Genomic DNA, 26,524 nt, shown 5'->3' with positions numbered 1-26,524 from the left:
TAGAGGGTTAAGCCAAGGGAACCTGTCACCAGGAGTGGGATCCCTAGGATAGTAGACTTGGGGGTGGGTCAGTAGAGTGGGCAGACCTGATGGGCTATGGCCCTTATCTGCCATCTTCAATGTTTCTATGTTTCTATGACCTTGTCGAACGCCTTCTGAAAATCCAGATATACAATGTCGACCGGGTCACCCTTATCTATTTGCCTGTTTACTCCCTCAAAGAAGTGCAGCAAGTTCGTCAAGCAAGATCTTCCTTTGCTGAAGTCGTGCTGGCTGGTCCTCATCAGATCATGTCCATCAAGATGATCCTTTATCAGCGCCTCTACCAGAATGAAAATGAGTCAAGTAAGAAGTCATCTAGATGACTTGGTTTTGTTTATTGACTCGTCAGAACCTGAGTTGCAACAATATTATTCTCATTTCCAAAATTTCAGAGAAGTTATAATTAATAAACAACAATGTTCCAAAAGGCAAGTGACATTAGAAACTTTTTTTCGGCCAATACGAGAATAAATAGTCAAACCTGACTCATTGTGTGCTGCAACACAGTGATTTTGATTTTTTTTTTTTACTTGTTTTGATTTGTTTATAAATAGAGGTATACTTTTGCAATATATATTGTCTTTGTCGTAGTTTATTGTATCTTTTTGCTTCTATTTAGCATGCATTCGGATTGTCCGGACACTCGCATATAACGGACACCCCCTCCCCTCGAGCAGTCCGTTAAATCAAGGGTTCACTGTATTTCAAATTTTAAGTTGACATGTTTTTGCGATGAGGTTTTTGTAATCATCTTTTCCAGTAACTTTCTGATCTGCTTACTAATATTAAACTAATGCGTGGCAGCGGCAAATAAGGCAAATAGAATGTTGGGCATGATAAAGAAAGGAATCTCGAGTAGATCGGAGAAAGTTATAATGCCGCTTTATAGGGCAATGGTCAGACCCCACTTGGAATACTGCGTCCAACATTGGTCTCCCTACCTAAAGAAGGATATAAAACTGCTGGAGAGGGTGCAGAGACGAGCAACTAAACTAGTGAAGGGTATGGAGAAACTGGAATATGAGGATCGACTTAAAACACTGGGATTGTTCTCCCTTGAGAAAAGGAGACTGCGTGGGGATATGATCGAGACCTTCAAAATACTGAAAGGAATTGACAAAATAGAGCAGAGAAGATTATTTACATTGTCCAATTTGACACGGACAAGAGGACATGAAATGAAGCTAAGGGGGGGCAAGTTCAGGACTAATGTCAGGAAGTTCTGCTTCACACAGAGAGTGGTTGACATCTGGAATACTCTCCCAGGGGAGATTATTGCGGAATCGACAGTCCTAGGTTTCAAAAGCAAACTAGATGCATATCTCCTTGAGAGAGGCATATAAAGATATGGTTGGCTATAAAATAAGCCAGGTGAATACCTAGCAGGGCCTCCGCGTGTGCGGATCGCCGGACTTGATGGACCGAAGGTCTGATCCGGAGATGGCGCTTCTTATGTTCTTATGTTCTTAATAGGTATATATTTCTGGTATGATCATTCAATTTGCACATTAATAAGTACCTCCAAGTCATTTCAACCATGCCTTTCTTATTCTCTTTTCACGTTATCTTTCTTGAATTTGTTATAGTTGTACTTTCATGGACTAAAAAAACCCTAACTCCAAGCCAGGAGATACCCCATCCGGGTTTTCTAAGTCTCTCCTTTTAAACTCCTCCAATGAATCCCAGATTTCTTTGTGCACACACTGCCTGGACTGGAGAAGGGATCAGAGCAAAGCAGGGGATGGTCACAGTGCACACAGGGAGCTTTAGAAATGAAAAAACCGGATGCCAGAATCTCACAAGCAGGCATCAGCCAGCAGCATTGCGGTCTCTGTGCTCTGTATCTTCCCTTCTGCCCAGCTCTGGTTCAACTCCAGCTCCAGTTTTTCTATCTTGCCAGCACAAAAGCCCCTCCCAGGCCCACAGAGCTTTGCAAGCAGCAGCCATTGTGCAGCAGAGCTGGAATAGGAAGGTGGATGCATCGGACAGAGCTGAGCCCTGCACCCTGGACCCAAGATCAAGCACCGGACATGGCTGCAGAAGACTGTATGCAGGTAAGAGACTCTCATGCATCTTATCCTGAGAATAAAAGAGACAGGCCCTAGCACAGAGGTAGGGCAGAAGTGGGATGGGAAGGGGTGGGGGGAGGGCAGACTGCTGCAGGAGACTGTGTGCAGAGAGGAGACCACTACCACTACTACTACTTCTATAGTGCTGGAAGGCGTAAATGGTACCTGCTCAGAAGAGCTTACAATCTAATTTGGACAGGCAGACAGGAGTTTCCTAAGGAGACAATGATAGGATCTCACAAACCATTACCCTGAGATTACAGGAGACTGACCCCAGTAAAGAGCAATTTCAGCCCAGGTTCCTCACAGAGACCCATCTGATCAAGGAACCTGAAGGGATTATCTGCAACCTTTACTTTCTGTCTACTCTCCCCTTAAAGACTTATAACTTACTTTGGCCTTTCTTACAACCTATTGACATGCCCCAGTTTCTCTCTGATGATAATATCCGTCAGTCAGACCGTATAAATCAGCGGTCTCAAACTCAAACCCTTTGTAGGGCCACATTTTGGATTTGCAGATACTTGGAGGGTCACAGAAAAAAATAGTTAATGTCTTTTTAAAGAAATAACAACTTTGAATGAGGTAAAACTCGTTATAGTTTATAAATCTTTTCTCAATTGCTTCAGATCATTTCAGCTATACACAGCTTGAAGCAGTGCAACCTGCAGAAGCTGAAGTTTAGATAGTTTTTCACTTTCAGTTGTGTATAGCTGAAATGATCAGAATCAAGGAAAGATTTATAAATTATAAAGAGTTTTACCTCATGCAAAATTGTGGTTTAGATTCTAAAGTATTAACTGCAAGAGACAAGATTTTGCTGTACACTTCCTCCTCCCCATTCACGGTTTCGACATTCACGGTTTCACATATTTGTGATTTTTTTTGGGGGGAGGGGGAGAAAACGCCATAGTTTCGGATGTTCCCGCCTCCCTCCAGCCTTCCTTACCTGGTGGTCTAGCAGGCTTTCGGGGCAGGAGCGATCTTCCTAAGCTCCTGCCCCGTGCAGATCGCCAATAGGAAATGGCTGCCGTGAACTCCCGTTGTCTCGAGAGACTACAGGAACTCACGGCAGTCATTTCCTATTTGCGATCTGCACGGGGCAGGAGCTTAGGAAGATCGCTCCTGCCCCGAAAGCCTGCTAGACCACCAGGTAAGGCCGGGATGCCGGGGGGAAAGCGGGAGCGAGGCGGGGTGGTCAGAGCCAGGTGAGAAGTTATTTTCAGTTTTTCTGAATTTGCGGTCCAGCTCTGCCCTTATCCCCCGCAAATACCGAGGGAGAAGTGTAGCCCTTTAGACTTTTTTGTAGAGGGGAGAATTAATATCCGACTTGTGCCTGGAAAACTTGTGCCTTAAGTTTCTGGTGGCCGCGTCCGCAACCGCCTTCAGCTCTCACCTCCTTCAGGACACAACCGCCATCTTACATCAAGCAGTCACCACCAGGAAAGGTGCCGAATTTTGCGAGTTTACCTACACACACACAAGCTGCACTGCCTCCAATGGTTACCTTACGTTCTGGAATGTTGCCCGCCTCACTGCTCTAACCTCACGCAAGCGCTTTCCTGCGTCTGTACGCGATTGTTCTCTCCACTCCACCTCACAATCACGTACAGACGCAGGAAAACGCTTGCGTGAGGTTACAGCAGTGAGGTGGACAACATTCCAAAACAATGGAAATATACCGAGGGTCTCAAAATAGTAATAATAATAATAATTTTATTCTTGTATACCACCATACCCAAGGAGTTCTAGGCGGTTAAGAACATAAGAACATAAGCAGTGCCTCCGCCGGGTCAGACCATAGGTCCATCCTGCCCAAAAGTCCGCTCCCGCGGCGGCCCAAACAGGTCACGACCTGTCTGAATCACCAGAAGGGGCTCCCTTGCCACCTTGGTTTCTCATTGAAGTCCTATCTTCCCATCGAAGTCCTAACCCTCCGGTCTTGCACATGCACGACCTGATTGGGTTTCTATACTTATTACCTGGTTAGCTTTCTATACTTGTGTTACATCCCAGCTCCTCCCTCAGTATCCCACGATCCCTTTATCCCTCAGGAATCCGTCCAATCCCTGTTTGAATCCCTGTACCGTACTCTGCCTGATCACTTCCTCCGGTAGCGCATTCCAAGTGTCCACGACCCTTTGGGTGAAAAAAAACTTCCTTGCATTTGTTTTGAACCTATCTCCCTTCAGTTTCTCCGAATGCCCCCTCGTACCTGTTGTCCCCTTCAGTCTGAAGAATCTGTCCCTATCCACCCTCTCTATGCCCCTCATGATCTTGAAGGTCTCTATCATATCTCCCCTGAGCCTCCTCTTTTCCAGAGAGAAGAGCCCCAGCCTATCCAACCTCTCGGCGTATGGGCAGTGTTCCAGCCCTCTTACCAGTTTCGTTGCTCTCCTTTGGACTCTCTCAAGTACCGCCATGTCCTTCTTGAGGTGTGGCGACCAATACTGAACGCAGTATTCCAGATGTGGACGCACCATCGCTCGATACAATGGCATGATGACTTCCTGCGTCCTGGTTGTTATGCCCCTCTTTATGATGCCCAGCATCCTGTTGGCTTTTTTCGAGGCTGCTGCGCACTGTGCAGATGGCTTCAGTGATGCATCCACCAGCACACCCAAGTCTCTCTCAAGACTGCTGTCTCCCAACAATGCCCCCCCCAATTTGTAGTTGAACAACGGGTTCTTTTTCCCTATATGCATGACCTTGCATTTTTCCACGTTAAAGCGCATTTGCCATTTGTTTGCCCAGTCTTCCAGTTTGTCCAGGTCCCTTTGTAGGTCCTCACACTCCTCCCTGGACCTAACTCTGCCGCACAGTTTGGTATCGTCTGCAAATTTTATAACCTCGCACTTTGCCTCCTTTTCCAGGTCATTGATAAATATGTTGAAGAGTAACGGCCCCAGCACCGATCCCTGTGGCACACCGCTCGTGACTCCCCGCCAGTCAGAATATTGTCCCTTTACTCCGACCCTCTGCAGTCTACCCGACAACCAGTGCTCGATCCATCTGTGCACATCCCCTCCCACCCCGTGGTTCCACAGCTTCCTAAGCAGCCTTTCATGTGGCACCTTGTCGAAAGCCTTTTGAAAATCGAGGTAAATGATGTCTATAGGTTCCCCATTGTCCACCCGACTGCTTATTCCCTCGAAGAAGTACAGAAGGTTCATTAAGCATGACCTTCCCTTACAGAATCCATGCTGGCTTGTTATCAGTAGGCCATTTCTCTCAATGTGCTCGCAAATACTGTCCTTGATCATAGCTTCCACCATCTTCCCTATAATTGAAGTCAGGCTCACCGGCCTGTAGTTCCCAGGGTCACCCCTCGATCCCTTCTTGAAGATAGGTGTGACATTCACCAATTTCCAGTCCTCTGGTACCTCTCCAGTTTTCAAGGATAGGTTGCAAACATGCTGGATTGTGCCCGCTATTTCTTGTTCACATCAATTAATTAAGATCCGAGATGACACGCGGATTTACAACATTTTATGAGTTTCAAGCAACGAAGAAGGTTAGGTTGGAAGGTAAGAGAGAGAGAGAGAGGCCAAATAGGGGCGGGGGGAGGGGAAGAGCAGTTGGAGGGGGTGTGGTGGGTGTCGGTTTATTGCGGGAGAAAGGGGGTTAAGGGTCCTGTTCGCGGAATAGGTGAGTTTTGAGTAATTTTCTGAAGCTGAGGTTGGTAGGGGCCTCGAGCACCATTTGGGCTAGCCATGGGTTCAGCTTAGCCGCCTGGAAGGCAAAGGTTTTGTCGAGGAATCTTTTGAGATGACATAGTTTTAGGGAGGGGAAGGCGAACAGCTGAATTCTGCGGGATTTCTTATTGGTGCAATTCAGAGTGAAGTGAGGATTGATGTATCTTGGCGATAGACCAAATACTGTTTTGTAGCAGAAGCAGGCGAATTTGAATAGGACTCTGGATTCGAATGGCAGCCAATGAAGTTGGTGGTAGAAAGGGGTGATGTGTTCCCATTTGTTCAGGCCAAAAATGAGGCGGACGGCGGTGTTCTGGATCATTTTTAGTCTTCTGATGGTTTTCTTCGTGGAGCTCAAGTAAATGATATTGCAGTAATCCAGTATGCTGAGAATGGAGGATTGTACTAGTAGGCGGAATGAGGTGTCGTCAAAGTATTTTTTTATGGTGCGAAGTTTCCAGAGCACCGAGAAGCTTTTCTTGACTGTGAGATCGGTGTGATTTTCTATGGATAGATGTTTCTCTAGCACGACTCCCAGTATTTTTAAGGTTTGTTCGAGGGGAAAAACCATTCCTTTCACTTGAATTGTGGTGTCTTTGATTTTGTCTTTGGGGGTGGCTAGGAAGAATTTTGTTTTGTCAGGGTTTAGTTTTAGTCTGTAGGATAGCATCCAGAGTTCTATCTGATTGAGTATGCTTGTAATGGAGGCAAGTAGTTCTGGTGTGAAACTGGTTAGTGGGATGACTATTGTAATGTCATCTGCATAAATGAAAAATTTGAGCTTGAGGTTATGTAGGAAGTTACCCAGGGAGGCGAGGTAGATATTAAACAGGGTGGGCGACAGGGGGGAGCCCTGCGGAACACCGCAGGAGTTATCCCAGCTATATGAGAAAGAGTCGTTCTTGAGTACCCTGTAGGATCTATTTCGAAGGAACCCGTGGAACCAGTTGAGGACCTGGTCGGAGATGCCGATGTGAGCCAGGCATTCTAGGAGAATGGTGTGGTCGAATAGGTCAAAAGCACTGCTCAGGTCGAGTTGTAAGATCAAGGCGCTGGAGCCCTGACTAAAGAGTGTGTGCAAGTGGTCGAGTAGGGAGGCTATAATGGTTTTGGTGCTGTGGTCCGCGCGAAAGCCCGATTGATTGTCGCTTAGGATGTTGAATTTTTCCAGGTATGTGGTGAGTTCAACCTTTAGCACCCCTTCTGCTATTTTGGTGATTAGCAGGATGCTTGCGATCGGTCTGTAGTTAGATGGGGCGTTAGGAGGTTCTTTTGCATTTTTTTTGATTGGGGTTATCATAATATGGCCTTGCTCTGGTGGGAAATTTCCTGTGGATAGTAGGAAGTTAACCCATGTCAACATGTTGGCTTTGAAGTGGATTGGCGCAGTTTTCATAACGTTTGGGGGGCAGGTGTCCAGTTTGCAGAAGGAGTTAGTATATTTGTTGTAGTATTTGTTGAAGGTTTGCCAATCGATTGTTGTGAATTGGTTCCAGCTTAGGTCTGTTCTGGACCCTGGGTCTGGTTTAGCTATGTCGGTGTCTGGGAGAATGGGAAAGAGCTCAAGGGGATTGGTCAAGGTAGGTAATGTTGATCTTAGTTTTTGAATCTTGGAGTTGAAGAAATCTGCTAGGGTGTTAGCAGTTAATTTGGATTCTTCATGGTTGTTAGTGAGTGTCTCAATGTTGTATAGGTCATTAACCAGTTTAAAGAGGTTGCTACTGTTGATTGTAATGTTACCAATTTTGTGGGAGTAGAAATTTTTTCGTTTTTCCTTGGTAAGGTTTTTGTAATTTTTTAGTTTAAGTCTCCAGGCAACTCTGTGTTCCTGGGTTCCGGATTTTAGCCATAATCTTTCTGATTTTCTAAGGTCCCTCTTTATCAGTAGCAGCTCTGAATCGAACCATCCCTCCCGATTTGTAGTTCTGATTCGGCGGGTTTTTATGGGGGCAATTTCATTTAAAATGTTTGTGCTGTCTTTGATCCAGGCGGTCATAAGTTGATCTGTTTCTTCGCTTTGTTTTGTGTTAATTTCGTAGCGGGACCAGAATTCCGCTGGGTCTATCTTTCCTCTGGTAGTGTGAATTTTGATGTTTCTTGTTTTGCTGTTTTTTGAGGGTTTTTGTTGGCAGCCAATAGAAAAGTTACAGAGTCTGTGATCAGACTAAAGGGAGTCTGTCCAGTTGACTTGTTTCCAATATAATTTGGGGTTGGTCGGTTCTTTGGAGGAGAATGTCACCAGGTTTAACTGATGTCCTCTTTGGTGGGTTTTGATTGGAGGGGGGTTGAAGAAGCCTAGTTGGGAGATAAGTGACCAAAAATCCGATATTTCTGGTTGGTCTGTTTGCTCTAGGTGGATGTTGATGGCCCCGCACAGTAGGTTGTATAGACTTGTTAAGGAGTTAGTAAATAAGGATTCCGTGAAGTCCTCTTTGGCTAGGGTCCATTTTTTTGGTGGGATATAGAATAGAGTAATTGTTAGGGAGGAGGCCAGAGATTTAGAAGAGAGATGGCTAGTATTTCTGAGTTGGGAAAAGATTTGGTGTTGAGTACGGCGCAATTTAACTGGTCTCTAAAGATTATTGCTAGTCCTCCTCCTCTTCCCCAGGTTCTGGCCAGGAAGAGAATCTTGAAGCCTGGGGGCAGACAGTCTTTGATGATGATATCCTTGTCTGATTGCAACCAGGTTTCAGTGAGTAGGCAAAGTCGGGGTTAGTTTCAATCAGCCAGTCTTTGATCAGAATGGATTTGTTCCTCATTGATCTAATATTTAGGTAGAAACCTAGTAGGTTCTGGTGGTTGGTGTGGTCAGTTGGGGAGTAGTGAGAATAGGCTAGTTTTTTTAGTGATCTTGGTTTTTTTTGAGCAAGGCTTGGTAGGTCGTGGGAGGGTGGAGGGTTAGGGGGCGGACTAGTATTTGGGTGGTCATGTGGAGTGTGGGGTGTGAAAGTAGGTACTTTGGGTTTTACCGAGCGGTATAAAGAGAAGTGGACAGGGATAGGGGTTGCGTATGATGGGTCTGCTGTGTAGATCCTGATGGTGATTAGATAGAGTAGGAGCAGTGCTGCGCATTGGTGAGTGTTTGGCCAGGCCATGATGCAGCGCTTGTGGGGGGAAAGTGGATGGAGTTTTTGGGTGGTACAGGTTAAAGCAATACAATGCAAACTTTTTCAGGTCATACAGGCTTAACAGGTAGAAAGCAAAAGAATACAAACTTTTACATGATTATGCAGGCTTATCCTGAATATACAGCTTGTGAGGGGTTACAGGCTGCTACTGTGGGTTTAAGGCTAATGGATAATGTGTGGTGTACGGTTACGGACTACAATGGGCGCGAGGCTACTGGTAGCTGACTGATGTAAGCTGCAGGCTGTTACACCGCTGCTATATAGATATGGGCTACAGGCTACGTTGGCTACTTATGTAGTGCTACGGTGTGTTAATTCAGACTACGTTGGCTACTTATGTAGTGCTACGGTGTGTTAATTCAGACTACGTTGGCTACTTATGTAGTGCTACGGTGTGTTAATTCAGACTACGTTGGCTACTTATGTAGTGCTACGGTGTGTTAATTCAGGCTACGTTGGCTACTTATGTAGTGCTACGGTGTGTTAATTCAGGCTACGTTGGCTACTTATGTAGTGCTACGGTGTGTTAATTCAGGCTACGTTGGCTACTTATGTAGTGCTACGGTGTGTTAATTCAGGCTACGTTGGCTACTTATGTAGTGCTACGGTGTGTTAATTCAGGCTACGTTGGCTACTTATGTAGTGCTACGGTGTGTTAATTCAGGCTACGTTGGCTACTTATGTAGTGCTACGGTGTGTTAATTCAGGCTACGTTGGCTACTTATGTAGTGCTACGGTGTGTTAATTCAGGCTACGTTGGCTACTTATGTAGTGCTACGGTGTGTTAATTCAGGCTACGTTGGCTACTTATGTAGTGCTACGGTGTGTTAATTCAGGCTACGTTGGCTACTTATGTAGTGCTACGGTGTGTTAATTCAGGCTACGTTGGCTACTTATGTAGTGCTACGGTGTGTTAATTCAGGCTACGTTGGCTACTTATGTAGTGCTACGGTGTGTTAATTCAGGCTACGTTGGCTACTTATGTAGTGCTACGGTGTGTTAATTCAGGCTACGTTGGCTACTTATGTAGTGCTACGGTGTGTTAATTCAGGCTACGTTGGCTACTTATGTAGTGCTACGGTGTGTTAATTCAGGCTACGTTGGCTACTTATGTAGTGCTACGGTGTGTTAATTCAGACTACGTTGGCTACTTATGTAGTGCTACGGTGTGTTAATTCAGACTACGTTGGCTACTTATGTAGTGCTACGGTGTGTTAATTCAGACTACGTTGGCTACTTATGTAGTGCTACGGTGTGTTAATTCAGACTACGTTGGCTACTTATGTAGTGCTACGGTGTGTTAATTCAGACTACGTTGGCTACTTATGTAGTGCTACGGTGTGTTAATTCAGGCTACGTTGGCTACTTATGTAGTGCTACGGTGTGTTAATTCAGGCTACGTTGGCTACGTATGTAGTGCTACGGTGTGTTAATTCAGGCTACGTTGGCTACGTATGTAGTGCTACGGTGTGTTAATTCAGGCTACGTTGGCTACGTATGTAGTGCTACGGTGTGTTAATTCAGGCTACGTTGGCTACGTATGTAGTGCTACGGTGTGTTAATTCAGGCTACGTTGGCTACTTATGTAGTGCTACGGTGTGTTAATTCAGGCTACGTTGGCTACTTATGTAGTGCTACGGTGTGTTAATTCAGGCTACGTTGGCTACTTATGTAGTGCTACGGTGTGTTAATTCAGGCTACGTTGGCTACTTATGTAGTGCTACGGTGTGTTAATTCAGGCTACGTTGGCTACTTATGTAGTGCTACGGTGTGTTAATTCAGGCTACGTTGGCTACTTATGTAGTGCTACGGTGTGTTAATTCAGGCTACGTTGGCTACTTATGTAGTGCTACGGTGTGTTAATTCAGGCTACGTTGGCTACTTATGTAGTGCTACGGTGTGTTAATTCAGGCTACGTTGGCTACTTATGTAGTGCTACGGTGTGTTAATTCAGGCTACGTTGGCTACTTATGTAGTGCTACGGTGTGTTAATTCAGGCTACGTTGGCTACTTATGTAGTGCTACGGTGTGTTAATTCAGGCTACGTTGGCTACTTATGTAGTGCTACGGTGTGTTAATTCAGGCTACGTTGGCTACTTATGTAGTGCTACGGTGTGTTAATTCAGGCTACGTTGGCTACTTATGTAGTGCTACGGTGTGTTAATTCAGGCTACGTTGGCTACTTATGTAGTGCTACGGTGTGTTAATTCAGGCTACGTTGGCTACTTATGTAGTGCTACGGTGTGTTAATTCAGGCTACGTTGGCTACTTATGTAGTGCTACGGTGTGTTAATTCAGGCTACGTTGGCTACTTATGTAGTGCTACGGTGTGTTAATTCAGGCTACGTTGGCTACTTATGTAGTGCTACGGTGTGTTAATTCAGGCTACGTTGGCTACTTATGTAGTGCTACGGTGTGTTAATTCAGGCTACGTTGGCTACTTATGTAGTGCTACGGTGTGTTAATTCAGGCTACGTTGGCTACTTATGTAGTGCTACGGTGTGTTAATTCAGGCTACGTTGGCTACTTATGTAGTGCTACGGTGTGTTAATTCAGGCTACGTTGGCTACTTATGTAGTGCTACGGTGTGTTAATTCAGGCTACGTTGGCTACTTATGTAGTGCTACGGTGTGTTAATTCAGGCTACGTTGGCTACTTATGTAGTGCTACGGTGTGTTAATTCAGACTACGTTGGCTACTTATGTAGTGCTACGGTGTGTTAATTCAGGCTACGTTGGCTACTTATGTAGTGCTACGGTGTGTTAATTCAGGCTACGTTGGCTACTTATGTAGTGCTACGGTGTGTTAATTCAGGCTACGTTGGCTACTTATGTAGTGCTACGGTGTGTTAATTCAGGCTACGTTGGCTACTTATGTAGTGCTACGGTGTGTTAATTCAGGCTACGTTGGCTACTTATGTAGTGCTACGGTGTGTTAATTCAGGCTACGTTGGCTACTTATGTAGTGCTACGGTGTGTTAATTCAGGCTACGTTGGCTACTTATGTAGTGCTACGGTGTGTTAATTCAGGCTACGTTGGCTACTTATGTAGTGCTACGGTGTGTTAATTCAGACTACGTTGGCTACTTATGTAGTGCTACGGTGTGTTAATTCAGACTACGTTGGCTACTTATGTAGTGCTACGGTGTGTTAATTCAGACTACGTTGGCTACTTATGTAGTGCTACGGTGTGTTAATTCAGACTACGTTGGCTACTTATGTAGTGCTACGGTGTGTTAATTCAGACCACGTTGGCTACTTATGTAGTGCTACGGTGTGTTAATTCAGACCACGTTGGCTACTTATGTAGTGCTACGGTGTGTTAATGCAGACCACGTTGGCTACTTATGTAGTGCTACGGTGTGTTAATTCAGACCACGTTGGCTACTTATGTAGTGCTACGGTGTGTTAATTCAGACCACGTTGGCTACTTATGTAGTGCTACGGTGTGTTAATTCAGACCACGTTGGCTACTTATGTAGTGCTACGGTGTGTTAATTCAGACCACGTTGGCTACTTATGTAGTGCTACGGTGTGTTAATTCAGACTACGTTGGCTACTTATGTAGTGCTACGGTGTGTTAATTCAGACTACGTTGGCTACTTATGTAGTGCTACGGTGTGTTAATTCAGACTACGTTGGCTACTTATGTAGAGCTTCAGAGTGTTGCAAGTCTACAATCTATGGCTTAAACAATGGTTTTGCAAGGCTATACAGGATTAGCTTTTGGCTGTTATAATACTTAACCGGTTGGACTGTCGGGTCTAGTTCCGTGTTACAGGGTGTCCAGACTGTATCGAGTCAGTTCAGTGAGGATAGGAACAAGAGTGCAGGTTGACCAGGCTGTGTCTAGGTCAGTCTGTGATGTCTGGTCCGGGTGTGGAGAACGGTGGCCGCCTCTGCGTTCGGAGAGGCTGGGGTTTGATTGTATGGCTCCGGGTACTGGGACCAGACTCACCGAACGCAGATGCCACGCGCAGACGCGTCGCAAAGGCGCACGGCTAGCTTTCAAGGGTCGGCTCCTTTGGTTCGGGAGGGGGGCGGAGCAGTGCTCCCACGCTCCTCTCTGGCTGCATCCCACGAAGGCTCGGCAGCCCGCTGGCCACTGTGCGGGGGCCAAGAGAAAAAGGCCGCACTCCGATGGTACGGCTGGCTATCCTGGTGGTTTGCGGATTTGAGACCACTGGTCTAAATGATAATTCTGAAATCTGATATCCAAAGTCCTAGGTGGAGATGTGCTTCATCCAGTCCCTTAAAATCTTTCAGCAATTCATTTACCTTGCAAATTATCAGACAATTAGCTCATCTCTGTTCTTGCTAGACAAACCTATGGTGGTCAATAATGAAAGTGGTTTAACTGGCCAGAAAGAAGTCCTGACCTATTAAGTCTCCTGTTAAGAAGATAAGAACCTAAGAATTGCCATACTGGGACAGATCGAAGGTTTCCAACAGTGGCCAATCCCGGTTACAAGTACCTAGCTAGATCCCAGGGCTAACCGCTAATTTTCATAGTCAGGGGGAATTCATGATCCTTTGATGAATTCCTCCCTTAACCAGTTAGTGTCACTGAAAATGTTCCATTAGCGCCAAATTAAAAATCTGATATTTGGGGGTGTTCCAGGACGGCCACCGATTAAATACCAACATTTAGCATTCAACCAGACAAGTTAACATATAAATGGGTCTGCATGGAAGCCCGTCTTATCTTTTTGTAGAGTCCCATAATTGGTTAAATGCTGGATATTGCACATAATCGATATATGTTAGTTGGCTCCACAAAGCCAGATATTCAGTATCATAAGAACATAGGTCCATCTAGCCCAGTAGCCCATCTTCAAGGTGGCCAATCCAGGTTACTTGAACCTGGCAAAAACCCAAAAAGTAGTAACATTCCACAGTGGCGTACCTAGGGTATGTGGCACCCGGGGCGCATCATTTTTTTACACCCCCCCCCCCCCCCATGTAAAAAAAATTTTTTTTTTTTTTTTGAAGGTCTGCACCCCCCCCCCCCATGTAAAAAATTTTTTTTTTTTTTTTGAAGGTCTGCACCCCCCCCCCGAAGGCCTGTCCCCCCTTGAAGGATGCCTGCCTGTCACCCCCCTCCCCCTTGAAAGCCTGCTTGCCTGCCCGCCCGCCCCACCCTGAAGGCCTGATGCCCCGACCCACCCCGAAGGACCGTTCGCCCCCCTGGCCTCCCCGCACCACCTATGAACAGCCGCAGCAGGATCGCGAAGTCAGCGTCAGCGATCCCTGCGCTGCTTCCTGCGCCACGGTCCCGCCCCTCCTCTGACGTCAGGGGAGGGGCGGGATCGCGGCGCAGGAAGCAGCGCAGGGATCGCTGACGCTGACTTCGCTATCCTGCTGCGGCTGTTCATAGGTGGTGCGGGGAGGCCAGGGGGGCGAACGGTCCTTCGGGGGTGGCGGGGGACTGAACGGCAAGGCCGGGAACACCCCCTTAGGGCTGGTACCCGGGGCGGCCCGCCCCCCCCCCTAGGAACGCCACTGACATTCCATGCTACTGATCGAGGGCAAGCAGTGCCTTCCCTCATGTCTGTCTCAAAAGCAGACTATGAACTTTTCTTTCAATAGAAGAGCTGGAATAGGAACCGTAATGTTCAAACCTTTCTTAAACCCATCTAATCTAATCTAATCTAAATCTTGGGTTTATATACCGCATCATCTCTGCAGATGGAGCTCGACACGGTTTACATGGTTAGGGAAGGAACGGAACTCCAGTGGAATTATATAAGTATGAGAGAAGAGAGGTTGGTGTGAGAGTGCCAGGAGCGGGACGGGGTTACGTTTTGGAGAAGAGCCAGGTCTTCAGAAGCTTACGGAATGGTAGAAGGGGGCTCAGATTGCGGAGAGGGGAAGGGAGACTGTTCCAGAGCTGAGTGATTCTGAAAGGGAGGGAAGTGCCAAGTTTACCAACAAGGGAGATGCCTTTTAAGGAGGGGTAGGATAGTTTTAATTTTTGAGTGGATCTAGTGGAGGTTGGATTTGAGGAATTCCAGGATAGAGGGATAAAAGGAGGAAGGATACCGTGGAGGATCTTGAAGTTAACCACTCTTACCGAATCCTCTGCCAATGTGTTTTAGATCTTAGTAAGGGAGGTAGTCTACTGGAAGAGGTGGTGGAGACAGAGACTGTGTCTGAATTCAAGAAAGCATGGGATAGGCATGTGGGATCTCTTAAGAGAGAGGATGAGATAATGGTTACTGGATGGGCCATTTGACCCTTATCTGCCATGTTTCTATGTTAATTATTCTCTTAGTGAAAAAATATTTCCTCCTATTGGTTTTAAAAGTATTTCTCTGTAACTTCATGGAGTGTTCTCTAGTCTTTGTCATTTTTGACGGAGTGAAAAATCGATCCACTTATACCTGTTCTACTCCACTCAAGATTTTGTAGACTTCAATCCTATCTCCCCTTAGCCGTCTCTTTTCCAAGCTGAAGAGCCCTAACCGTTTTAGTCTTTCCTCATACGAGAAGAGTTCCATCCTTTTTATCATCTTGGTCGATCTTCTTTGAACCTTTTCTACTGCCGCTATATCTTTCATGAGATAAGGAAGCCAGAATTGAACGCAATACTCCAGTGAGGTTGTACCATCCCTTTTTAAAAAATTCCTGCCATCTCAGTTAAGAAGATCTGGTTCCACTTTTGGTCCAAATCGTCCAGATTCCCCTAGCCTTATGCTTTCTTTATAGCACATTGTGCATTTTGGAGACCATTTTGAAAATGGAGAGCAGCTTGACTCAAATAAGTGCTGGCATTGCAGATTTTTTGAAGGTACCTTAATGCACATGATTTATGAATGCAAAATAATGCAATCCTTTTGGAATATTTGGATTTAAATATGAAAACATTTAAAAAATAATAAAAATCAACATTCCAAGACAATAATTATTCTTTAATCTTTCCCATCCTTACAGTTAAATGACCCTCAATATTCCCTTTTTTATATTTTTGTATCTCTTGATATCTAAACTATTTTACATAATTGGTGAGATTCAACTAAACTTATTGCAATATTTTGCTGGTGTACATTTTTCTAAGTACATAAACATGAGTTCAAAAGCTGTCGAAAAAAAAACAGATAATTCAAAATCGCACAGATTTTTGACTCAACATTCTCTGAGATACAGAAGCTCTTTACACTAAGTACACACATACTTACTTTCTTTTAATAGCAGAAAGAGAAAATAGCCAAAACTGTGAGAGAATTCATGCTTAGAAGGTGGAAGTAAGGACCAAGGAGGAAGAAGACTGGAGATGGAGTAGTGTCTGTGGCAGAATGGGCTCAGTATCGCCTTCCTGACCCCTGAAAACATTTCTTTTTTTTTTTTTTTTTTACACTGTGATATTTAAGCCCAGCAGATAGTTCTTTAGAATTTTTGCTCCAAATCTCTTTATGAAACTACAGCCTGTGATATGTGTAGCATGAGGCACCAGCATTGAGCACTGCATCGCTCAGTATGGAAGAGACATCTAAAATACCACACAAGGTCCTAGTAGTCAGGCTTAGCAGATGTGCAGTGAGTAAAGTGTCTTTGGTTTGTGTTTCAGACGTGGGTGACATTTGAGGACGTCGCTGTCTCTTTCTCCCAGGAAGAGTGGCAGTATTTAAGCGAAGGGCAGAAGGAGCTTTACAGGGAGGTGATGAAGGAGAATTTGGAGCTGTTGACATCTCTCAGTAAGGATTTTTAAACATTACTGTCCCTTTACCGAAACTAATCCTAGACATTACAGGCTCTGTGTCCATCCTTGGAACCCTCCAGTGCTAGAGATCTACATCCTTGAACTGCATCTGCTGAATTCACCCATCTTTAAGGGGATGAAGTATCAGCCTGCCCTCAACCCTTCTAGTTCCCTCTTCCATGTCACCAGTACATAAGTAGGAAGTGCTGGAGAGGGTGCTTCTGGTAGCAATTTACATACATGTATAGATTATTTCCTGTTATATAACATACATCATGTTTTCTCCCCCTCCCCCTTAACAGGTTCACTGGTGGCCCAGCTGGAGCAAAATCGGGAGTTGTTTATGAAGGGACAAAGAGGGACACTACTGAGCCCCTCAACAGGTGGGTCCAGTCACACGCACTGAATAAGCCTTCAGTACCATTAATGAGCTGACATGGTGGTTCTTTCTCCTTCTCAATTAACCCATTCTTCTAGTGCATTGATCTTTATGCATAATCTCTATGAGGCTTTGAGCCTTTAAACATTATTGGGACACACCGCACTTCCATTTCTTTAGTTACAACTCCTATTTGGAATTCTCTTCCATTACACATTAGAGCAGAAAAAAATCTAGATAAATTTAAGGGTAATTTAAACTGTTTTTTCTTTAAAGATGCTTATGAGGAATCTAATAAGAAAAGAAAGAAGCATAACCCTAATTATAATGCAATAAAATTAGTCAATGGACTCCATACATCATTAAAGGACTTGTTAGTTCCTAAACGCTCCGCCAACATCCTTTCATATTTGTGCGTGGTGCACACAGTTACCCACCAAAAAGTAAAATTAATTCTAGCATGGTTTTTCCAATTGTGAGTAATCAGTTGAACCCCTACTCCTGTCAAGATAAAAAAAAGACGAGTTTTAAATTGATCTAATGTAGGTTTAACATAAAGTAGCGTACCAAATATTACTGCCTCATATGTCTGGACCTCTTGCTTATTGACCGTTACAGCGATGTAGTTTCTGTTTCTTGTATTGCTGTTGGCTGCTTTATCAATAAAAATTATACAAAAAAAGAAGAAAAGGGTGCCATAAGGTCGGATAAACCCACTGCTTTAGGAAGCCAGCCTTCCAACCACTGAAGCAGGTTGACATCTTGTATCAAGGTGGGAATACCCACAAAGAACAAGTTGTTGTGTCAGCCCCTGTTTTTGTGGTCTTCTAGTCGCTCTGAGAGAGTCTTGTTTGCAGATTCCAGCATGCGAATATGTTCTTCAAAGTTTGCTGCATTGTCTTCTTGTTGCATGATCCGGTCCTCAGCGCATTGAAGCTGGCTAGCGAGCGAATCCAAGCTCTCTTTAATGTCTTCCATAAAGGTGTGGATATTAGCCAGCTTATCCTCCATGACTAAGGTAAGTGATCTAGTCAACTCTTGAACTGCTGTGGCATCGAGCATGAAGATGGGCGCTTCATGGTTCTCCGCCATCTTGGAATCCTGCACCTTCTGCTTTTCTTTAGTTCCTCGTGGCACTTTAAACACAGCGCCAAACAAAGTACTTCTGCAGATGCAGCTGGATGAGGGTTACAAGATAGTGGTAGAGAGGTACTGGGGCTTCAGAGGTCTGTTATGTCGGCATGGCCCGGAGCTGCTGAGATGCACGTCCAATCAGGCTCCCGGTATCACGTGCCCCCCACTGCTTTCATCTTATTGCTGTACAGCTATCATGTTATCACTAAACAGTATTGGACATCAGGGTGGGGGGTGTAGGAAGTTAGGTATTTATACTGTTGAAATATTTGATGACCTTTCTTCTTCTATGTCCCGATGATGTCAGTTGGAATTGTTGTCATGTGATATTTAGTTGTCATCAATAGAATTGTTTGAATCATTTGTTTCAGGCAATTAATGTGTGGCAAACAAGCCGATGAAGCTAAAGAAACTTAAGAACATAAGAATTGCACTGCTGGGTCAGCAGTCTGCTCATGAGGCGGCCCCCCAGGTCAAAGACCAGTGCCCTAACCGAGACCAACCTCACCTGCGTACATTCCGGTTCATCAGGAACTTGTCTTGAATCCCTGGAGGGTGTTTTCCCCTATGACAGACTCTGGAAGCGCAATCCAGTTTTCTAGCACTCTCTGGGTGAAGAAGAACTTCCTTACGTTCGTACGGAATCTATCCCCTTTCAACTTTAGAGAGTGCCCTCTTGTTCTCCCTACCTTGGAGAGGGTGAACAATCTGTCTTTATCTGCTAAGTCTATTCCCTTCAGTATTTTGAATGTTTCGATCATGTCCCCTCTCAATCGAGGGAGAAAAGGCCCAGTTTCTCTAATCAATTGATTGAAAGAATTAATAATTATAATTTGTGTTGACTCTTGAGTGTTTTCATCCTATTGTCAAATATTATCAATTGCTTTTAAATCTTCTCTGCGAGCGGCATCAGGCGGATGAGAATGATCACCTTTAACGATTACTGTAGAACCATCTATCACATTGATACCAGTGTGAGCTCTAGCCTTACATATCTTCCACTTCTCACAAACCCAATAGGTCGGATCACCCGAATCTGCTTCACGATTGTAAACACAACCCTGAAAAATTAGCTTCCATTTTTTTACGCTCAGTGTGATGAAATTTAGCCATATTAATAGTGGACAAAGCTAAAACACAATCAGAAATAAAAGCTATTGGAGAAGGAATCATTAGCAAAAACATTTTTTATCAAAAATCATAACAATCATGGCAAATTACCAAACACTGAGGAACCCAAAAGATCTGCCCCAAACCCTACCCAAGTTCCCATAATAATAGCCATTGTAATGCCATTTCTTCCACTGATTTTTCATATATACACACAATATAATCTTACTAATACATTATGGTAATCACAAAATTAAACTACACAAAGCACACTCTGTTTCCCCTCTCAGGGTGCATATCTTTCCCACCACCTGGACTGCCACATCCAACATTTCTCCCTCTCTCATTATCTGGACCATGTGCTGCATCTTTTATCCCTGCCCACCAGCCCCATATCTATCAATTCTCCTTGTATCACCTCTCTCCAGCATCATGACACATTTCTACCTTCATTGCCTCTACCACCAAATTACCCACCTTAACACCTTCCAATTAAACAAATACCATCAATAGATTGTAACCTACCCTCTCTAACTGCATTCCATATGTATTTTTCATACAGTTCTTCACTGTCAGTTTAATTTCCATCCTATAAGTTCACATAGAATTTTTCTTTTTTCAACCATCTTTATTTTCTCTTCTTTATTAATTTCCAGGTACTTTAGTTAGATTGTGAGCCTTCGGGACAGTAAGGGAATTTTTTAAGTACCTTCTTACTTCTCATTTATAATCTTAATGTATATTTTCTTCAAACCGCTTAGAACCTAACGGATGTAGCGGTATATAAGAAATAAATTACATTACATTACATTACATTACACCATGCCAACATTCCTCCGTCCTTCCTACTACCACATTTTCTTTCATCTGTGTCTTCCCCATACAACTGTACCTCACACCTTCTTCACTGCTCTTGATGCCTAAGTACCTCACAGCCTTGGTATCACTCCAGGCTTACTCTTCTGCATCACCAATTGCGCAATCCTGAAAGCCCTTGGTGGTGAAATCCTTCAGTTTCTACAATTCAGAACTTTAAAAATATCTCACTGCGGTATTCCCTTATGTTGCATAGCGCTAAACAAACTTACGTATCCAGTATTTTCAAACACGATCTAAACCCATCCTATCTTCCCTTTCTAATTCGTCTCCTCCTGCATCGCCAATCTCCCTCACTGTTGAAGATTTCACCTCAGGATTCTCCAATAAAATTACCAGCTTACAAGAATCCTTGGCGCCTATTGCCCCATCTGCTACCAGTTCTTTGATTGAAAACCCCTTGACGACTATATGTTCTCAAAATGACAATCTTCCGAATGTCATCTGTCTTTAACCTCATTATCCTTCATCTTCACCCTCTATAGTATCATCACATGCCTCCTTTAACCTTCAAACTAGCATATCTCTGAGGATAGTAACTACACTCTTGAAACACACATCTCCGCCAACTGATCCTATCCCTGCTTTTCTCTTATCACGTTTTCTTGATCCACTTCTCCAGCCATTATTATCAATGGTGAATAACTGCCTCTCTACTGGCAATTTTCCTCAAGAATGGAAAAAAGCAACAGTTACTTCTCTTCTGAAGAACCGAAATTCTGACCCCAACATTGTGACCAATTACAGACCATTCTCAAACTTGCCATTTGTTTCCAAGATCATTGAAAAAGCAGTTGCTATTCAATTATAAGATTTCATCACAAAAACAACATACTGCACCCCTGCCAGACTGGCTTTCAGCCATATCACTCTACAGAACATGCATTCTTGGAACTACTAAACCACACGAGGCAGATATTGGATAGCAATCGTGACGCAGTTTTGTTTTCGCTTGACATGTCTGTGGTTTTTGATTTGATAGATTACAATATACAGTACTTCTTCATCGTTTGGAAGAAATTTCCAAGGTTCTGCCCTTCAATGGTTCCAATCATACTCGACTGATTGTACATACTCCGTCCAACACTCTAACACTTCCTCTAGCTACAGATCACTTGAATCGGGTGTTCCACAGGGCTCCATTTTAGGCCCAATAATATTCAATATATTTCTCGATCCTCTCACTCTCATTCTGCAGTCCCTATGATTTACATTTTTCATTTATGCAGACGACATCCAGATTATTTTCTCAATCGTGACTCATTCACAATCAATTTACTCATAGTTACTCTCAAAAAACCGCAGTGCTGCTCTTTTCCTCAGGTAATTCACCAAGAAATACATTGAATTTCACTATGAAGGGAGTCCCCCTAAAATTTTCATCAACAACCAAAATCCTAGGCATTGTCATAGACAAACTTTAAGTTTTCATTCGCATATTTCCAAGGTAATATCTTCTTTTTATGCTCTCTGTCAAATTCGATCAATTCATTCATTTCTCCAGCAAAGTTTTCTTTGAATTCTTATACATTCTCTCCTAATGTCCAAGCTTGATTATTGTAACTCATTCTCATTGGTCTCCTAAAATACCAGTTACATAAGTTACAATGAGTCCAAAACACTACAGTTAGATTGCTTCATCGTCGTTCCAAATTCGACCATGTCACACCACTCTTAAAAGCTGAGCATATTCTTCCTGTCTCATATCGCTTCCCTTTCAAGTATAATATACTTTCTCGTCAAATATCATCAAATTGTCTTCCTTCCTTCTTATTTAGCCTCTTGGTTCAATATTCTCCACAAAGAACTCTTTGATCATCCCAACAACAGTTATTAGTCGTTCCCTCATTTCGACAATTATTCCTTGATGTTCACAGGAACTCCTCTTTCTCTGTCATGGCTCCCACTTTCTGGAATTCTTTATCTTACTATCTTCGTGCTGAAAGTTCAATTTTGATTTTTAAGACGCAACTAAAGGCATATAATTTCTCTCAGGCATTCTGCTCATAATTCCCTCGATTTCTCTACTTCACTATCTCTGCTCTGACAGCTCACCCTTGAGACTTAAGATACAATATTATGCATAACGCTACTTTTCTCCATCATTCCGCTCACAATTCAATTGGCGTAGGCCGCAATCGGAAATGGTTATATATTTCCCCTTTTCTTATATGTTCTTATCCCGTCCCTTTTTCGTTGTTCAGTTGTAACTTACCCTTCTTCTTTTTCCTAATGTTGCAAAACATGTTTGTCTAGTTCAGTGGTTCCCAACCCTTCAGAAGTGTCCTGGAGGTCCACCAGCCAGTCAGGTTTTCAGGCATGCCCTAATGAATATGCATGGGGCCCAGGGATGCCTGTCACCTCCATTATATGCAAATCTCTCTCATACATATTCAATTAGGGCTATCCTGAAAATTTAACTGGCTGGTGGTCTTCCAGGACGGGGTTGGGAACCACTGGTCTAGCTGGTATATTGTTTACTTGTTTGCATTTATCCCTCCCCCTTTTTTTATTTTAAACTGCTGAGATTTTAACCTCGGTTTTTATATTTATGGTATATTAAATAAATTGAACTTGAACTTCCTTTCTTCCATCCTTTGTTCAAAGTTCACAATCCCTTCCTTCCGTATCCCCTTCCACGAGTGTGTACCTCTCCACGTTAGCCTATTCCTTTGTTCACCTTGCATCCTTCCTTCCTTTCTTCCATCCTTTGTCCCAAGTTCACAATCCCTTCCTTCCTTGTCCTCTCCCATGGGTGTGTACCTCTCCAATGGAGTCTATTTTTTCTCTTCCTCCTCCTTCTTGCCAGCTGTAAGACGGTCCATGTAGGACGACTCCTCTTTTTGCTGAGTCTAAGATGTTCAGTGTAGGCCTTCTCCTTTCCTTCCTCCTTCCAAGCACACTTCTGCAGAAATCTGCAGGCAGCAGCTGACCTGGAAGCCTTCCCTCTGACATTGGAGGGTCCCTGTGATGTCAGAGGGAAGGCTAAGCCAATCATGGCCTTAGTCCCCTCCCAGTGCATCCCAAGATGCACTGGGAGGTGGAAGGGCAGCCATTTTGAAGAGGCGGCCTTATTGACAAGAGGGAGTGGACAGCCCTTCTAACGATGTTTCTTTGAAAGGTACACGGAAGTGTGGGGGGTATGTGGGGTGTTGGAAGGGGGCTGGGGTGATCAGTGGGGATGTTAGGGGAGTGGAGGTGTGTCAGGTTCGGATTCCAGCCAGAGGTGACAATTGGTAGCAGTAGAACAACTGGGTATGACAATTGATAGGAAGATCCTACCAATTGTCGTATTCTATGAATTGTCTTCCTATCAATTACATCCTACCTATTGCCGTTCTTCCAATTGTCTTCCTACCAAATGCTAGCATCCCCATCAGAATATAGAGATTAGATTCAGTGGGTTTGAATCTGCATTACAAGTAATTCTTGAGGGATTTCTAAAACCATCCTATTTCATGAGACATCACTACCTGTTCCCCACCTAACTGATCTGTTTCTTGTTTTACAGGGAACAGAGTTGCTCCTGGGATAGGAGAAGAGAGGCTTCTTGAGGAACAACAATTCTGGAATACAAGAGGAAAAAACAACGTGGATCCTCTGCAGCATTCCTGCATAGATCTCAGAAATCCAGGACAGATCTCTAATAAAGAAGTGAAAAGAAAGTGCCGGAAAAAGCCTAGGGAACACCGGGAATTCAAGTGCCCCGTGTGTGAGAAAATATTTAGTGAAAATTATTTGCTGAAGCGGCACCAGAAGGTGCATTTGAACCTAAGACCCTTCCTGTGCACCGAGTGCGGCAAAACCTTCACCCAAAAAACCCATTTGGTGAATCACCAGAGGATACACACTGGGGAGAAACCATACTCCTGTACTGAATGTGGTAAAAGTTTCAATTATAAGCAGCACTTAGTCGGCCACCAAAGACTCCATACGGGGGAGCCTCGAGAAAAACCACATGCTTGTACTGAATGTGGGAAAAAGTTCTTTCGCAAGCACCAATTGGTCGCGCATCAGAGGATCCACACGGGGGTGAAGCCATACTCTTGTACTGAATGTGGGAAAAAATTCTATCACAAGCACCAGTTGGTTGGACACCAAAGAATGCACACAGGAGAAAAACTATTTTCCTGTAGCTACTGTGGCTTGAAGTTCAACCACAAAGGGAATTACCAGACACACTATCGACTTCATACTGGAGAAAGACCCTTCTCTTGTGCTGAATGTGGGAAGAGCTTTAACCGGAAAGCTGATCTCATCATTCATGACAGGATGCACCGGGGAGAGAAACCATTCTCTTGTAGCGAATGTGGCAAATGCTTCTATGTGAATAAGGAACTTCGACAGCATCAGAAAATTCACAGCAATGAAAAAGTATTTCAGTGTCCGCAATGTGAAAAGCCCTGTACTTATAAAGTGAATCATGGAACACACGAGCGGGACCACATGGAAGAAAAAATATTTTTATGTACTGAATGTGGGAAGAGCTATAGTGGAAAAAAGTCCAGCTTTAGGTTCCACCAGAGAAGCCACAGTGGAGAGAAACCAGTTATATGTAGTGAATGTGGAAAAACCTTTCTCTGTAGGAACTCCCTTATGAAGCACATGTTAATCCACACTGGGGAGAGACCATTTAAATGTGGGATATGTGGGCAGACCTTCATCCAGAAGCCAAATCTGGACAGGCACATGAGAATCCACACCGGGGACGGGCCATATATTTGTACAGTGTGTGGAGGTGGCTTCCTGAAGACCTATAACCTTGTCCGGCACCAGAGGATCCATGAAAGTCTGAAACCAATGTCTGATCTCTCTGGAGATATAGATCCAGCAGATGGTCGAAAGAAACGGAGAAGGAGACGCAAGGACCCAAATGGGCAGGTGATGAAAACCATCAGGAAGGATCATACGTACAGCCGGAAATATGTTGAGCGTCGTCCGCAGCCTCTTCTAATGCCTCAGCTCACACTGGAAGGGTTACAGGAAGAGATGTCGGTGCCCAGGGATGAAAGACTAATTATGGCTGGTAAGGATAGTGGTTGCACCCGCTGGATTGTTGCGTGAGCCTACAAGGTTTGATGAGCAGATGGATTCTCAACAGGTTCTATGTAGAGAACGAGAAGGTCTTTGCGAAGAAGTGAACGACCAGTAGCTACTCAAAACAGGGATTGTTTTAAACAGGAAGAGAGGCCTCTTGACAGAGAATCACAGGAACAATGAGCAAAGAATGCTGCAAAGAATAAAGAAATGAGCGTGACCATAGAGCAAAGACTGAGGATTTAACGCAGGGATCTGGTAGAGATGTGGTTTTTGTGCGTAGATCATGGAGGTGAGGCAGAGGTGTCCTGAACACCTGTAAGCCTTCAGGACAAAAGCATGTGTGTGATATACACTGTAATGGGCTGCAGAGAAGAGAAGCCACTAACAAGTTAGTGGCAGCAAGAAGGATGGGGTGATGTCGTCTTCCATATCATCGCTTAGTCTGAAATCTAGGGGAAGGACTCACAATATGTGGCAGAAAAGGGATTCCCCCTGCAAAGATTTTAGGTTCCCTAGGTAGAGCGAGAAAATCCCTGAAATGAGGACCTTTTCCCCTCTTCCCAGTGGTTCGATCATTGCTGTTTTAAATTTGATTATTCTTGTGATAATAAAGTACCCACTGGCAGCTGACTGAGCTGTATTGGTTGCTTTTTCCTTTCAGTCTTTTTTGGAAAGATAAGCAAGAGGTGCCATGGTTGCATGTCAGACTAGTAGGCAGACATACCATGGTGCAAAAGCTTCTCCTCAGCACCACCACCGAGAAACACATATTCCACCTGAGTTCCTTGTCCTGGAATGAGTTGGAGCTGGAGGACGTTCCGGATGTATTTCATGGTATGTGTGATAGCGTCAGGATTCCCAGTGTACAGTAGACTCCAGTAGTGATGGTGGTGGTGGTGGAGAAGGAGGGGGCTGCCATCAACCAGCTGAATTGATAGAAAATAACAGGGACACTTCCCCATCCTCCTTTTGGTGGCACCGACATGCAGCTCATCTAGAAATGTATTCTCTGCCTTTCCACAGGAGTGGCCTAGTGGTTACAGCATCTGAGTCCATTCCCACTGCAGCTCCTTGTGACTCCAGGCAAGTCACTTCATTGCCTCAGGTACAAAATAAATAGTTGTCTAAAACAGTGGTCCCCAACCCTGTCATGGAGGACCACCAGGCCAATCGGGTTTTCTGCATAGCACGGATTTGCATGCCTGTCACTTACATTATATGCAAATCTCTCTCATGCATATTCATTAGGGCAAGCCTGAAAACCCGATTGGCCTGGTGGGGTTGGGAACCACTGGTCTAAAATATATAAATCATGTAGAAAAAGTGATATAGCAAGTACCATCCCCAACAAAC

General features: G+C 44.2%; 2 protein-coding genes across 3 annotated transcripts in view; one reads left to right on the top strand and one right to left on the bottom strand.

The window, feature by feature from the left end:
- Positions 1 to 25,801, top strand: part of LOC117354760 (zinc finger protein 436-like) — a 44,218-nt gene extending 18,417 nt beyond the window's left edge. Inside the window, exons 2-5 of one of the 2 annotated variants that reach the window (XM_033932702.1) lie at positions 1,629 to 2,096; positions 16,501 to 16,627; positions 16,935 to 17,015; positions 23,643 to 25,801. In XM_033932702.1, the coding sequence (XP_033788593.1) occupies positions 1,815 to 2,096; positions 16,501 to 16,627; positions 16,935 to 17,015; positions 23,643 to 25,195 (2,043 nt within the window). In that variant the 5' untranslated portion in view covers positions 1,629 to 1,814 and the 3' untranslated portion in view covers positions 25,196 to 25,801. The remainder of the gene's footprint in view (positions 1 to 1,628; positions 2,097 to 16,500; positions 16,628 to 16,934; positions 17,016 to 23,642) is intronic. The other variant, XM_033932701.1, reaches the window with a different exon arrangement.
- The window catches only part of LOC117354768 (zinc finger protein OZF-like), a 265,018-nt gene that overhangs the window by 114,224 nt on the left and 124,270 nt on the right, over positions 1 to 26,524 (bottom strand). The gene's annotated exons all lie outside the window — the stretch shown is intronic.

Source organism: Geotrypetes seraphini, chromosome 2, assembly GCF_902459505.1.
Source record: "Geotrypetes seraphini chromosome 2, aGeoSer1.1, whole genome shotgun sequence".
Taxonomy (NCBI): Eukaryota; Metazoa; Chordata; class Amphibia; order Gymnophiona; family Dermophiidae; genus Geotrypetes; species Geotrypetes seraphini.
The sequence above is the reverse complement of the archived record's forward strand: the minus strand, read 5'-3'. Positions and strand labels throughout refer to the sequence as shown.